Here is a 16,883-nt window from a genome sequence, read left to right on the forward strand (position 1 = left end):
ATGTTTTTTTTAAATGATGAGGCCAATTCACTGGTCCAAAAGAAAGCTCAACTAGGTTTATGGATAGGGGTGTAAGTGAGTTAAGCCAACTCATGAACCGAATCAGGCTCGACTCAATAAATGGCTCGTGAGTTGAACTCAATAAGCTAATGAGTCAAGCTTGAGGCAGCCCTGACTCGACTTGTTAGCTCGCAAGCTGGCTCGTTTAAAGAATATTAATATAAAATGTAATTAAAATATATATTAATATTTAGAATTTCAAATAAAAATTTATTTAAATGTTCATAAATTATATCGTATTTTCTTATATTAAGTGATTTTTAATTCTTTTCTTCTAAATTTCATTCTTTTTACCATTTTATTATAATAATTGCTTGAATTTTAATCATTTTCTCTCTTTCAAAATAAACAAGCTCAGATCGTGAGCCGGCTTGAACTTGTAAAATAAAGGTCAAGCTCAAGCACGAACTCGATTAATTCATCAAGCTCAAGCCAGGTGTGATCGAGCTCGGCTCGACTCGTTTACACCCCTATTTGTGGATTTGTAACTAGCCACAATGTGGGCAACAAAAAAAAATTTCAACCACAGCTAAATCTCATGCATCTAAAAGTATTTAGTCACTACACAGAATGCAATTCCTTAGTGAGAAAACTGCAGAGTAAAGAATCAAGGACTCAAAAACAAGTACCTTGGAATAAGTAACCATCTCGCACTTTGTAGTTTTGACCAAAGTCTAAATTCTTATTTTATTATGGACACATAAATTTGACCAAAATCTCAAACCATGAAGCAATCAAAGATCATTTTGTCAAATCCAACAGGCAACAACCTTTATATCACACAATATAAAAGATAAGATATCCAACTAAGCAGGTCAGCTACTTTGTTCTCAACACAAATCTCGTATTTGATGTGAAAGTTGTACTATTGAACAAATTATACGCACTTAGTGTACCAATAACTCAATTTCTTTCTGAGTATTCAGATATTTGAGAGCCATGTAATCTAAATAGAGTGCGAACTCTTCTAAATAAATAATAATGACACCAATATCGAAGATCTTGCAATACCACATTAAATTCATGACTATACATTAAAATTGACGTGGATTATTAAATTTCACAATGAAGTAAGCAATTGGATGTTTTTATACTTAAGAACTCCACCAATACCAGCTCTGGAGGCATTATAAGATGCCTAAAAGATTTTGCTGAACACGAAAAACCTCAACACAAATAGGCCAGTCAAGAGCTCAGCCCTTACTTTAGGTACATATAGAGTTTTATTCTTAGAATGCCTGTAAAATTTATCAAAGTGACTGGCATGATAAGGTGACTTGATAAAAAATCAAGGGTGTCAAAATAAACAAGGAAATGATCAATATGTGTCATAAAACACAAACATACTCCAGGTGTTAGTTAAACCAAAGGTCATAAACCAACAAGTATTAAATATTATTGATTAGACAATCATATCTAAAATGTCATCAAGTCTATATATGAAAAACCTACACTTGATTGTGATTTTTCTGATGTGATGATTATTAACACACAAGAACCATGAATCATCATTTTTTTAATATAATGAAGGAACGACACAAGCAGAAACTCTTTGATTTTTTTTTTTTTTGCAACAATTGAGTGACATGTTTGAGATCAACATATTCATAAGGGCTTATCCAACATTTGAAAAGATTTGAAAGTGCAAATTAAAGCATGACATCTAGATCATAGAAACTTGGTCTACCCAATAAAACATGTGTTGTTCCTGTGGAGGATATCACATATGCGATCAAAGTAAGTGGGCAATTGAGTAAAAACAAGATAATAATGAGAGACTAATTGATTTTTATCCATCCGTGCTACCTTGGAAGGCTAAGGATAGGGGCTTTAGGTGAGCTTCATCCTTGCCTAACATGGAAATAACAAAAATGTTCATACAACTAGCATTGTCAATGGTCAATTTCCATAATTTGTATCCACTTTTAAAGTAGGTATAGAAAATGGCAATGCGTTTGCAATCTATGTATATCCTTAAGGTGGCCTTAACACGACACATGACAACTAAGCTGTAATAATCCCAATTTTTACATGATTAAAGACCCATTAAAGACATGTAAATGATCCTCATGAATTCCTGCATTCATGAAAATCCTAGGGAGTGCTAAAGCGTTGTGCTGTCAACCCCAACCCTCTGTATTCTAGAATTCTGCCAGTGAGAGCGACGCGTTGGCGCTGTCTCCTCTGCTCTATATAGCTATTTAGGGGAGCGCTGCAACCCTAAGATTTCAAGCATTGTGCGTAGAGATGTAAGCAAGATGAGCTCGAGTCACCCCTGGCTTGAGCTCGAGTTTGATTAATTAATCTAGTTCGAGCTCGAGCTTTATTAAATGAGCTCGAGCCGACTTGTTTATTATGAAAGGAAGAATAATTATAATTTAAGTAATATTATAATAAAATGGTAAAATAATAAGAAATTCTATAAAAATAATGTAGGAAAAAATTTTAATTTTTTTTCTTTATTGGGTATTTATTTGTGGGTTGTTTTGTCTCCTATTGGGCTTGGCACATTTACCCTTGGCTATTTGGTGTTTGGAGTTTTTGGCTGGTCATGCCTCTCTTTGGTAGCTATTCGACTGCGGGATGCTCGGTTCATGGGCTAGTCGTGCTTTTCCTTGGTGTATGTTAGGTTCCTGTCTGTTCGGTTCTTGGAGCTGGTTGTTGGGAAGCTAGGCTGCTCGGTTCTTGGACTGGTCGTGCCTTATTCTTTGATTTTTTTCCCACGTTTTGATTGGGTGAATGGGAGGCTATTTGGTTTCCATTTTTTCCCTATTTATAAGGTTGTTTGCTACGGTTTTTAGAGAGAGAATTGTGAAGAATAATTGGAAAGTGAAACTTGTGGGTTTCGAATAGCTTGCGAGCTATCCTCTTCTACCTCATCTCTTCTTATAATTCATCTTGATTTCTAATCTACTTCTTCTCTCCACAAGTACCATTCAATTGTATCTTTATTCTCAAACTTCGAAAAGTTGTCAGGTGTCTTTGAGTTGTATTTGTAGGGTGTCATTACATCGTGTTTAAATTGTTTGTTGTTGTTGTTGTTGTTTTTATTTTACATAGTAAGGTTTTGTTTGTCTATGTTTAAGAAAAGGAAGACCTTTTGAGTTTGCAATACTTATATTTTTTTAGGTCCAAATAGCCACTAGAATTCCCTTTAAAAGTATTGCAAACTCAAAATGCCTTCCTTTCCTTAAATATAGACAAACAAAATTGATGTAGGCAGAGCCAACCTTTTAGTGTTCTCCATGCCAATTTAAATTCCCAAAAGTTGTCTTTTCGGTTTCCACTTTATCAGCCATTTAATCCTTCGATTTTCCCCCACTTTTGGGGCTGCTTTGATGCTTATGTTTCTTCCCCGGGTGGCTGCCCCTTCGGTCCCTGCTTGTTGCGACTTTCAAGGGAATTCTATTGGCTATTTGGAAGGTGTTTTAATTACCTTGCATTAAATATTTTTTCCTTCTCTTCCCTATATATAAGAGACTGTTTTTCTGCAAAAAAGGAAGGATTATGGATGATTTTTGGAACACAAAACATGTGGGTTCGTAATAGCTTGCAAGCTATTGTCTTCTACCTCTCTTCTTCTTCTAATTCGTCTCGGCCTTCTATCTATATTTCTTCTACCCATGATTTTCATTCCATTTGTATCTTTCTTCTCTAAACTTTATTAATAGTAAGTTGGTTGTGTTGTTTACAATTTGAAAGTTGTGTTGTGTTTGCATTTGAAGTTGTGTCTTGAGTTTGCAAACAATTTAAACACGACGCAACGCAAAATACAAATACGACTCAAAGACACCTTACAACTTTTCAAAGTTTGAGAAGAAAGATACAATGTAATGATACTTGTGAAGAGAAGAAATAGATTAGAAACCGAGACGAATTATAAGAAGAGAGGAGGTAGAAGAGGATAGCTCGCAAACTATTCGAAACCCACATGTTTCACTTTCCAAATATTCTTCACAATTCCCTCACTCTAAAAACAGTAGCAAACAGCCCTATAAATAGGGAAAAAATGGAACAAGGCAAGGCCAGCCCAGGAACCGAGCAGCCCAGCTTCTCAACAGCCAGCCCCAATAACCGAACAGCCAGGAACCCAACAAACACCAAGGAAAGCATGGCCAGCCCAGGAACCAAGCATCCAGCAATCGAACAGCTACCAAGGAGAGGCATGGCCAGCCAAAAACCAACAGCTGAAAACTTCAAACACCAAACAACCAAGGGTAAATGGGCCAAGCCCAATAGGAGACAAAATAGCCCTCAAATAAATACCCAATAAGGGAAAAATTAAAATTTTTGCCTACATCAATTCTCCCTCGGTGGAGAAATCTCATCTTCTGATGAGATAGCTTTAGAACCCGTTGGAAAATATCATGATGACGACATTGCAAACTTAGGTTGAATGACAGTGCTTGCTTGATGTTTTGAATGCATTAAAGACTCAAAACCTAAGGCTCTGATACCAAATTGGTGCAACCTAAAAAAATACAAGTATTGCAAACTCAAAGGGTCTTCCTTTCTTTAAACATAATCAAACAAAATCATACAATTAAAATAAAAGGAACAACAACAACAAACAATTTAAACATGACACAACGACAACCTACAAATACAACTCAAAGACACCTTACAACTTTTCGAAGTTCGAGAAGAAATATATAATGAAATGGTACTTGTGGAGAGAAGAAGTAGATTAGAAACCAAGACAAATTATAAGAAGAGAGGAGGTAGAAGAGGATAACTCGCAAGCTATTCGAAACCCCACAAGTTTCACTTTCCAAATATTATTCACAATTCTCTCACTCTAAAAACAGTAGCAAACAACCATATAAATAGGAAAAAATGGAAACTCAACAGACTCTCATTCACCCAATCAAAACATGGAAAGAAACCAAAAAAACAAGGCACGACCAGCCCAGGAACCAAGCAGCCCAGCTTCCCAATAGGGGTGTCAAAATTTGATACGACCTGAAACCCGACCCGAACCGACTCAAAAAATTCCGGGTACAGGCGACCCGTTTACAATACGGGTCGGGTTCGGGTTTGAGTTTTTGACCCGTTTGTAAAATTGGGTCGAGTTCGGGTTGACCCGAAAACTCAATTTGACCCACAAAATTCAAAAAATTGCTAAATTGCCAACCCGCGTCCCGCATCAGTGGGAGTGTGGAACTGATTCTTCTTTATATTTGACTTATATTTCTATGGTCACATTAAACAAGGCTATTAAATAAGTCATGATGATGGCTCTTTTTTCAAAAAATCAAATCAGCTCTTTTGCATTTAATATTTATATTTGCTTTATACTCTTATTGAAACTTGTGATTGCTCATAAAAAAATAAAATTAGTAGTCATAGTTACTTCTTAACCTGTCGCAGTATGTTCACGTCAGTTGTCACTTGTGAGGCCATCCATCGCATTTGACATCCAAAATGATGTCGACGGTCTGTTCGCCGACCCAGCAGGTCCTCCGACCGTTAAACAACCCCGCTGGAGAAACAGGCTTTGGCGACTATCGGTCGCTCGACCGAGCAGGTCATCTACAGTTCGCAGTAGCAAGTAACCAGGCTGCACGGACACCGCCAGCCGATGTGCCGCCTCCGTGCTTCGCCTGACATCGCATGGCTATTGTTTAATCAAATGGTTGCGCGGGTCGGGTCGGGTCGGGTCAACCCGATAACCCGCGCGGGTCTTGGTTGACAAACTTGCCCCATTTCTAAAATTGGGTCAGGTTAGGGTCAACCCGTTTACGGCCGGGTCAAGTCAAGTTCGACCCCAACCGGACTCATTGACCCGAATTGACATCCCTACTTCCCAACAGCCAGCCCCAAGAACCGAACAGCCAGGAACCCAACAGACACCAAGGAAAAGCACAGTCAGCCCAGGAACAGGGCATCAAGCAGTCGAACTACCAAGGAGAGGCATGGCTAACCAAAAACCAACAGCTGAAAACTCCAAACACCAAACATCCAAGGGTAAATGGGCCAAGCCTAATAGGAGACAAAACAACCCACAAATAAATACCCAATAAGGGAAAAATTGAAATTTTTGCCTACATCAAATAATAAATAATCACTTAATAACAAAAATAGATAATTTTTAAACAATTTTATACTTAAAATTCTAAATTTTAAAATATTTTATATTAATATTTTTTAAATGAGCTGACTCGCGAGCTAACGAGTCGAATCTGGGCTAGCTCAAGCTTGGCTAGTTAACTTATCAAGATCGATTCACAAGCCATTTATCGAGTCGAACCCGAATCGGCTTGACTCAATTGTAGTGCAGGATCAGAATTTTTAAAAAATATCTCAATCCACTATCCTACATTAAGTATTCATAGTTATCCCTCACCATTTTGTTTGCTTAGCCAAGCAGAATAGATGAGAGAAGGGAGGGAGGTAAAAATAAAGAAGAGAAAAAGGTATGTCTTTGAGGCCTTTCATATGTGATGAGGACATCAACAGGAGATTTCAACGCATCTACCATCGAAAGAACAGTAGATCAACGGCTACGATTCAGAGTCTCTACTTATGAAGCATTTATGTATTTTTTTTAGTTATATTTCAATTTTTACCTTTGTACTCCTGTGAGGGATTGTTTTTATATTGTAGCCCCGAGGGCATTTGAGTCTTTTATTTTCTTTATTTTGGAAGTCTATATATTAAGGTCTTAGTCATTGTATTAGGATTAATGATTGATTAATAAAAATTTTGCCTTAGTTCATTGTCTTATGTGCTCTTGAGAGAAGAGAGAACCCTAGGAGAGGTCCAAGAATCACCCATCAACCGCCAGTAGAGGTCGGGCTCACGGTTTGTATCCGTTATCTTTCTTACTTCCTTTCTCAGCACCCCTATACTATCGGTCTTCCACCAAGCCCCATCCCCAGCCGCCGGCCAACCTCCTTCCCCTTCCCCACACCCGTCAAGCGTCGGCCAAGCCCCCAAGCTCCACCCGCCAATTTACACCCCACCACCCTCCAAAACTGACAGATTTCCGGCCCCAACCACCTCAAGCCGCCGGCCTACCCGAGCCCACCCAAGCCGTCAGCCAAGATAGAGCAATCCCCTATATTCTATTTCCCAAATCTCCACATTAATGCCTTCCTAATTTAGAGTTTCTTAATTAATTTAATAATCCTATTTTTGGCAATCTCTCAATCACTCCAAATCTGAAATTAAAACCAAGTTTAATTCCCTAATCACATTTAAAGCTTGAGTCCACATATATTATATGTGGACAATTCTCTTCCCCTCATTCTAATTAAGTCCTTCCTTATTAAGGATCCAAATAGGGAGATAATTAACCCCTTTTCTCCCTCCATTAAAGAAAATTTGAATTCAAATTCTCCCTCCTTCCCTTTCAAATTAATTCCAATTATTATTGTTGACCTATGTACAAGGAACAAAAAAAAGGAAAGCCCAAAATCATACCTCATACCCATTGGATCCACGAATCCTGCTGAAATTGCGTTGATTCAGCGCCGTTCGCATCGCATCGCTTCCCCGTGAATCTTGCGCAAATACCTCGCCTCGATCAAGTGTCCAAGCAGGCCGTTAAATACCAAGCCAAACAAAGAATTCGGGTCTTCTTCCACACACCCGATCCTCCCTCTGCTTCCACGACCTCTTCCCGATTTCCTCCCTCTCTCGACACTTCTTCCACACGAACTATAGCAACCGAACCATCTTCCTCTTCCCGCAACTCCACCCTACCAGATCCTTCCTAACAGTAATATTGGCATTATTGTTAATAATAATAATATTCCTATAATTATTAATATCCTTATTATGTTAATAATATTATTAGTGCTAAAAAAAGCATTATTTTGTACACTTTCCTCAACGCTTGCGACGAGCCGGCAAACCCTCTACGCGCTCACGTAGCGTAGTACGGAGGGAAACCGGCGCGGCGCTTGCGACAACCTAAACAATCCTTCTTCAATGCTAGCGACGAGCCGACAAACCCCCTACGCGCTCACATAGCGTAGTAGGGAGGGAAACCAGCGCGGCGCTTGCAACGAGGGGGATAAAAAAAATAATAATAATAACTTCAAACGCTCAAGTAGTGCAGAGGGGGGAAAGAAAATTGTGTTCTTTTAAAAATGTGCTCGAAACCCTTAAACGCTCATGTAGCGGGCGGGGATTTAAAAAAAAAAAATACAACCGCAGTGTTATTTCACACCTACCTTAAGCGCTCAAGTAGCGACGAGGGGAAGGTTGCCTTTTGGTTTTTCCCCTAAACAGGGGAGACGCCGGAAGGCTGCCGAAATTTTCAGCAAATACTGAGGACTTGAAATGTAACTTGAACTCAAAAGAGCTAGAACTTGAACAAAAGAAAAATGACTCAAATGAGCATAATTTGGACAATTTGAGCAACAAGCAAAAGAACATGCAATTAGACTACAATGGCAAAAACTCGAACTTGAACTTGCAAGGACAACAGGGGACTCGAACGGAAGAGGCTCATATTGAGCCTGAACTTTATTTGAACATATGGAGGACTTTATTTGGACTCGAACTCGATTGGAGCATAGCATAAACTTGAGCCTAATTGAATTTATAACGATTTGAATCAAAATTGAATATTAAGCAAAGCTTCAATATTTTGAACTTGGACAAATGCAAGGAACTTAAATCAAAGCCATATGGGACTTGAACCCAAATTGAAATCATGTTTGGATTAAGATGATACCAAATCAAAATTGTACTTAAAATGATATTATGATTTGTAGGATAATAAGATCTAAATTAAGTGCAAAAGAAAGTATATGGAATTTGTTGACAATAAGAGACTTGCAAACTCTAATTGCTTATAAGTAGTGATGAATTATAGACATTTAATCAAATTTCATGTCATGATATGTTGTTCTCAAAATAAAATACATCCTTTACTTGCAAGCAATGAATGGTGGAATTCTCAAAGCATACAAGTTGGTAACAATACAAAGGTCTTCCAACAAATATCAAATAGCCACTAACAAACAAGAATTCTTACAAGAATTGAGCATGAGATTTTGACAACAACACTTGTGAGAGTCGTGTTAGTTGGAATGAAGAAATTAATGATGATGACATCAATCTAATTGAAAATTATCATCGAAGATAAAGAATTTGCAAGTGAAGTGTTACTTGCAAGCAACACTAGAAGAGGGATAGTGGGTTCAAACACTTGCAAGTGATGAAAGCCAAGGTGATCACAATAAATGATATGATTGCAAAAGAAGATCTAAAATACAATGCCATCATGTTAGTTGTAAATCATCCTCAAGAACAAAGAACCTGATATGCAGCAACAAGAGACATATGGACAACAAATATTTTAGGGATAAATACCTCGCACGATCCTCCTAAACGGTCCGGCTAACAATAGAAAATAATGATGATGGCATAATTGGAGAGTTGTCAACTAATCCCCATATAAGTTCTGAGAAGAGAAAACCAGATCAAACTATTAATGAGACACGGTCCTGCCAAGTTCTAAACATTGATTTGGATAAAATTAATGAGGCTTGCAAGTTTCTTGATGAGCAGTGATATAGCATATGATGTTCCACCTATGTAAATGTTAAAGAGCTACGATAAGCATAAGCTCCTACGGGTTACCGTAGGAGATCCGTCATATTCCTAAAAATACCCACGTACGTGCATCATAGTTTGTATACACATAGGTACATATGCGATAAATATAAACAAACACTGCGCGGGTCAATAAGTAAATTCAAGTTCAAACCCGATCTTTCTATGCGCATCATAGAAGTCGACAGGGTTTGAACCATCAAATAAATATACAGTTATGACGACAGATATACTTGTTTTAATACATTCATATTAGGCCTTGAAGGCCTATAAAAATGAGAATTCACTAACAAAGACATAAAGCCTACGAAACCCGATCCCATATTGGCAAATTGATAGGGTCGACAAGGTTCAAGCTTTAAACGGAAATAACCCAAAACACCCCAATGATGGTCGTGTTGAACAAAAATCTCAACCGAAGGGGCTCACAAACCATTTCAAATGGCTCAAAACTTCCATAAAATTCAAATTCCTATGAAGATATAAGTGACTTTAACAACACCCCAATGATGGTCATGTTGAATATTATCTCAACCGGAGGGGTTCACAAATATTTTTAAATGCCTTTCAAGCACCACCCAAATATTTACAAAAATCCAAAAATCTCAAACTCCAGATAATTAAAATTGAAATAAACTATCAAACACTCAAAGAAAAATCCATCCACCCTTCGCAACAGTTTGCAGGGGTGGACAAATTGAAAAATATTTCAGCTCACATTGAGCTAAATGCCTAATCGAAAATATCACTAGAATACATTCTCAAATAATCTCCTACCAATAAGGACGTGGTATGTGTCCTCTGACCGGTGGTTTTGCCGTCAAATGACACCGCATGATAAACAGTTATGACCCGGGGCCCTCTGAACCGAGTGGTTTTGCCGCCAAATGGCACCACGAAATACCGGTTATGGCCAAAGTCAATATGTTACTTAGTAGCATCAAATCCTTGAGATATGAATCAATATGATATGATCGATAGGGCACAAAGCACTCTGTTAGCTAAGGTGGATTCAAATTTGTCCTCTTAGACAAACACTCTCCCCAGGTCTACAAGGTATCCTTGGACGAAGCAACTCATGACTGCCGACAAGAATCCTTCTGTCAGGTTGTGTCAACTATCTCTTCTGACTAAGTAGACCATGGAACAAGATGGTCCGGTATAACGGAATCATGGGATCTTGATTGGGTCCATCATCCATTCCCCCACCATCCGCTTTAAGTGTAAGGTGGTGAAATTTCTATTTTAAATATCAAACCTTCAAATTCTCAACCATTTCAAAATTCTGAAATCCAAACACATGCTGTTACTATATGCCAGATAACACGTATCTTTATACGTATCTAATTGACAACTAGCCTTAATCAAAAGTTCTCTCTCGTTATCGGGAGGGGTAATTAACTATAGGGCTTGCGCCTATAAGAAACCAGAACTCAGATCATAAACTCCTCACAAAATAAGGATGAAATCTTTGGGTAGTGTCTTATCTACAAACCCATCTGCCTTCCAAAATTTATCCTGTAACTTAATTCCATTAAAACTACCTCACTGAAAAGAAAAAGCAAACAATTGGGCGGAGGCCGGGGCCGAATTTTTGGAGCCCACAATTAATTACTTAAGGTTAAATAATCAAGGAGTTAATTCCCTCTTCTCCTCTTGACTCCTCTCCCCACCTAATTCCCTAGCCCAAGACCGGCCGACCTCTCCTCCTCTCAATCAAACCGTCGGCCACTTTGACCCATCCTGGAGTTGAAGCGACTTCTCTTCCCCATGGATGGCCGATCCCGAGCGTGACCACGAATTCATCTACGACCATCAAGGCTTAGTAGATATTCTACAATCTCCCTTCTTCAACATCAATTTGGAAATCGACGACACCGTCAACGACTATGTCGACAGCATCTTCTTCACCTTGATGTCTGCTATCGAAGAACACCAACCCTCCAGACATTGGCGAATCATCGGACATCCACCAGCTTCTTTCCCTCCGGCTAACTTTACGTTGATCAAGATTGTAGGCGTCCTCTTTCTATCGATGACATCTCTAGGATTGCTGAAGTTTCTCTTCTGCTAACCCCACTATCAAGAGTGAAAGAGAGGGAAACTCAAAGGTGAACTTTCTATTTGTTAAACGATGGATTTTGTTATTTTGCATCTAGTGTTACTAAGTTTCTTTGTTCTTATTTTAAATTGTCTTGTTAATCTTTTGTGTAACTGAATACCAATGCACAACTGCAACTAAGAAATCCTAAATTCTTATCTTGGTGAAACATTAAGTTTACAATTATCAAATCTTCACAAGTTGTTATTAATTTTTAAGCAATTCCTATTTTTATATATGTTTCACATCATTTTGGTATCAGAGCATGGTTACATGCTTTTTTCATTCTAGGATTTCCTCTTACATTTAGTATACATTTTAGTTTGCATTCGATTTATCCATATCGCATCATTCTACTTACTGTTGTGTCTGCATAAGTTACTTAAGTTGAGTTAATGGACCCCGAGAAAATTCAGCGTACTTTAGACTTAATTGTAGGTCAACTAGGAACTTTGGCCCAACAAATTAGATAAACCCAAGGCGAGTTAGCTGATTTTAGATGACAAGTTGGAGACCGTCTAGACCACATTGAAAGGCTAGGAAACCATACGATGTATACCCCTTATAGGCCTCCATCCCCTTATGTCGAAGAAGCATGAGCTGACTATGGTCCTCCTCGAGACCCATACCGTCAGAACCATATGCCCAATCAAGAACACGTAGGCCATGACCCAACTTGGAGAGATAATGACGCTCAATTACTTAAGAATATTCGAATAGATGACCCTTCCTATGATGGCACCCTCGACATCTAAGTTTTCCTGAACTGGCTAAAAGGGATGGATAGTTATTTCAAGTGGTATAACATTATAGAAGCTACAAAAGTTAGGTTCGCTGAAATGAAGCTTATGGGTAGAGCTAGCCAATACTGGACGAACCTAGAAAACATGCGTGAAGCTCGAGGTGAATACCCCATCACTGACTGGCGAGCTATGAAACATGAGCTCAAACAAAAGTACCTCCCACCGTCCCACTACCCCAGATTTCTAGATAGATGGAACATACTGACTCAGGAATGCAGGGCTAAGAAGGAGAAGGGAATGGAGAAGATGAAGAGTTTAAGGAAGAAGGGGAAGGGAATATACCTACGAGAGAGAGGGACGGTCGGTCCTACAGGAGGCTCAGAGGCGGTCGAGTCAGGCAGCTGGAGAGGAACTTGGGTTCGAGCCCAAGGTCGGAGGTTGGGCACGAGCTTTAGTTTGTTATGTGTGCCAAAGAGATAAAAGAGGAGAGGGCTTCGACGGGTCTTCCTATGTGAGATTGAGGGAGAGCAGAGGTGGGGAGATCAGCTGAGTCCTGCTCACGCGAGAGAGGCGAAAGATACAGAAGCTTCAGCCTAGAATAAGGAGGTCGGTGCCGACTTGAGCAGAACCTGCGGTCGGCAAGCACTATAGGCGACAAAAGGGAAGTTCGACACTAGGAGGGGCTGCAGGAGATGGAGCAAGGGGCGAAAACCCTAAGGCATACAGCAGGCTCGTATTGATGTATATACGAGCGAATATGATGTTTTAAATTTGATTTAATAAATATAAAAATTTTATAATTTAAAATAATTTTATCATAAAAAATAAGGACATGCATGCCCACTTAAATTAAAATATTATTTTAATCAGACATGTGTCTGACGTGCCCGACACATGTCCCAACCGCATCGGGCGCGTATCTGTGTCCTACATTCCCTCTTCAAGAGGAGTGTCGGTGCATCATAGATAAATACATGAGTGTAGGCGATTAATATGTAGATGAGATGATTTTGAATGCTATATAAGTAAATCCCCCAATAAGTTAATGGGTGTTCATCGACTTAAAAATCTTATAATTCCCCTGACAAATTCATCACATGAAAAACAAACTTTATTAAAATATATGTGCAATCATTTTAGGTAACACATACTATTTAACCATTTCATTAAAATTTTGTATTGTGATCTATAGGATACACCCACAATTTAAAACATTAACTAAAATAAGCCTTCTTTTATAAATGTTTTGTTAAATCTCAGCCCCTAACTCTTGTATGAATCTAACAGTGTAGGATAGAGATCTCTGGGAAGCATAGAGTACCTTCCATAACTAGACATCTGATTTAGGAAAGAATATATTACAACAATTATTCTTTATTTTATAGTTATTTATTTCCTTAGTAAGACCTCTTGTATAGATCTATAAATAGAGATGATGTTGTATAATAAAGTTATGGTTTTTTTCTCAAATCTCTTGATTTCAACATGGTATCAAAGCCAATAAGAGAAGAGGAAACCATCGGAGCCTAGCGGGGCGAAGCTAGAGCCGGAAGCCTCGATCCTCTATGCAAAGGAGCCTTGTGGAAGACCGAGCTGGGGCGGAACTAGATTCTCGCGGGGAAGGCGAAGCCTCACGGACGGACGAAGCATCACGGAAGAAGCTCAATCTTCCTCTCGAAACCGACGGAGCATTGCGGAAGAACAAGAGGGACGAAGTCGACGGAGCCTTGCGAAAGCCGACGGAGCCTTGCAGAAGACCTAGCGGGATGGAACCTCCTTTCTATCCCGACTCACGCAAAAGGGCCGAAGCCACCCATTTAAGCGGCCCGGTCCAACCTGTCGGATTCGAACCAATGATCTAATCAGGCTTGAGACCTGATTAAAACCCAATTTATTTAAAAATCAGCCTTTATTGTTGATATAATCAAATCAGCTTTATAATACCACAATGTCTGAAGAAAATTCATCCCAGAGCTTTGATCAAATTGAAGATTCTATGATACGCCAAGAACGAAGTGATCTCCAAAGCATGCATGAAGTGGTCTCAATTTGTAAAGACCTACTTAAAGGGGAAAGAAAAAATACACCGCCTCCTTAGAGGACCAAAAGGAAGAGATCTTAATTTTGGGGCATGGGATGAAACAGACTCTATGATTAGGTCATGATTAGGGAATTTCATGACTCCATAAATTAGCAATACATTTATGTTTTTTTCCACTGCAAAGGACATATGGGATGCCGCCAGACATACTTTTTTCAAAAGCTCGCGATGTTGCTCAAATCTTTGAGATGAAAATCAAAGTAGGTAGCACAAAACAAGGAAGCAAGACTGTGACAGAGTATGTCACCCTTCTACAAAACATATGGCAAGAACTTGATCACTACAAATGCATAGAGACCAAATGTCCAGAAGATGCTGATATCCTAAATAACTTTATTGAAAAAGATATAATTTATGATTTTCGTGCAGGACTAAATATAGAATTTGATCAAGAGTCCAGATCCTCGGCAAAGAGGAAACGCCATCACTAAATGAATCATTGCTCTCATCTGTGCTGAAGAAAGCCAACGAAGAGTAATGTTGGAGCCAAAAGTTGTTGAGAGCTCAGCGATGATGATCAAAGAAGCTCTATCGAAGGAGAAAAGTAAAGTCTGCAAAATTCAAAGACAAAGACTCCCTTTAGTGTAGTTATTGCAAGAAGTCAAGACATACGAAGGAGACATGCTAGAAGATACACGAAAATCCCGCAAGGAGTGGAACCAAAGAAATGAGAAAAGAGACACCTCATATGCCAACACCATAATAAGTGAACTTAACCCAAAAACACCAACCAACTTCAATAAAGAAGACATTGAAAGACTCAGACAACTCCTGGCATCACTAGAAAAACCACATGCATCTTCCTCTCTTGCACTTTCAGGTAAGTTTCTCATACTTACTAGCTTAAGTACCTCTAGAAATCATTTGAAAAGAATATGGATCATTGACTCAAGAGCCACATATCACATGACAAACTCCACTACCCACTTCATCAATTATGATCCTTGCCCAATATACAAGAAAATCATCATTGTTGATGGTTCTTTTGCCAAAGTAAAAGGCCAAGGAGACACCCATATCCCCTTCCCTCACTCTAAAAAATGTGCTCCATGTTCCTTAATTATCCACAAATCTTATATCCATACAAAAACTTACCCGTGACCATAATTGCCAAGCATTATTTAACCCTACCTTTTGCTTATTTCATGACCAGGGATTGGAGAAGACGATTGGACTTGCTAAGGAAAGAGCTGGACTGTACTATCTGGAATAGCTGAACAAATCTAAAAATAGCTACTCTATGTTATCCCTAGTTGACAAAAAAACTACTATCTAGCTTAATCACTTCATATTAGGACATCCATCATTAGAAATCTTAAAACATATGTATACAAAATTTTTTTATAAATTGGAAAATTAAAATTTTCATTTTGAAATTTGTAAATTAGCCAAACATAAAAGAACCTCTTTTCCAAACAAGAATGAGAGATGCAATACTCATTTCTATCTTATTCATAGTGACACATGGGGACCCTAAAAAATTCCCAACATCTTTGGGACTCGTTGGTTTGTATCTTTCATTGATGACTGCACTCGAGTTTCTTGGATCTATCTCCTCAAAAATAAATATGACATTAACACCATTTCTCATTTTTTTACACCAAGATCCATAATCAATTCAGGGTAAAAATAAAGAGATTTCGTTCTGACAATACTACATACTACTTCAACAAAACCATATACTCTTACTTTCAGAGTAAAAGTATCATCCACGAGTCTTCCTACGTTCAAATCCCACAACAAAATAGAATCGCGGAAAGGAAAAATGGTCACCTCCTAGCCTCCACTCTTGCCTTCCTACACCACAATATACCCAAATCCTACTGGGGGGAAGCTCTCCTAACTGCCATCTACCTCATAAACTGACTACCGTCAAAAACCTTGGGGCTGAAAGCTCCAATGGATATTTTGTCCTCTTTTTACCCCGAATTCCGAACTCATAATAACCTTACACCCAAAATCTTTGGGTGCACTGCCTATTTTCACACCCACAACCAAAATAGAGGAAAACTAATCCAAGGGCACTCAAATGTATCTTCATTGGATACTATGCCACCCAAAAAGGGTAAAAATGCTACCACCCTCCTACAAAGAAAATGCTTGGATCCATTGATGTCACTTTTGATGAACAAATCTCCTATTTTACCAAACCTCATCTTCAGAGGGAGACTGAAATAGAGAAAGATGATGAAAGTATGCTTTCCCCTCTTGACCTTCCACCACATCAAACCAATCCTCCTGAAATTCAAAATAGGGAAGCTGAAGACAAAACTATCCATAGATTTGGGAAGGTATATTCCAAGCGTAC

The 16,883-nt window shown here is 38.7% G+C and overlaps 1 protein-coding gene across 2 annotated transcripts in view; it reads right to left on the reverse strand.

The window, feature by feature from the left end:
- Positions 1–16,883, reverse strand: part of LOC110097917 — a 39,446-nt gene that overhangs the window by 5,264 nt on the left and 17,299 nt on the right. The window contains exon 6 of one of the 2 annotated variants that reach the window (XM_028701457.1): positions 14,987–15,126. The exons of the other annotated variant lie outside the window; for it this stretch is intronic. Within the exon in view, the coding sequence (XP_028557290.1) occupies positions 15,104–15,126 (23 nt within the window). The 3' untranslated portion in view covers positions 14,987–15,103. Of the gene's footprint in view, positions 1–14,986; positions 15,127–16,883 lie in introns of those variants that run through there. 2 annotated transcript variants of the gene reach the window in all.

This window comes from Dendrobium catenatum, unplaced genomic scaffold, assembly GCF_001605985.2.
Source record: "Dendrobium catenatum unplaced genomic scaffold, ASM160598v2 fragScaff_scaffold_1720, whole genome shotgun sequence".
NCBI classification, from domain to species: domain Eukaryota; kingdom Viridiplantae; phylum Streptophyta; class Magnoliopsida; order Asparagales; family Orchidaceae; genus Dendrobium; species Dendrobium catenatum.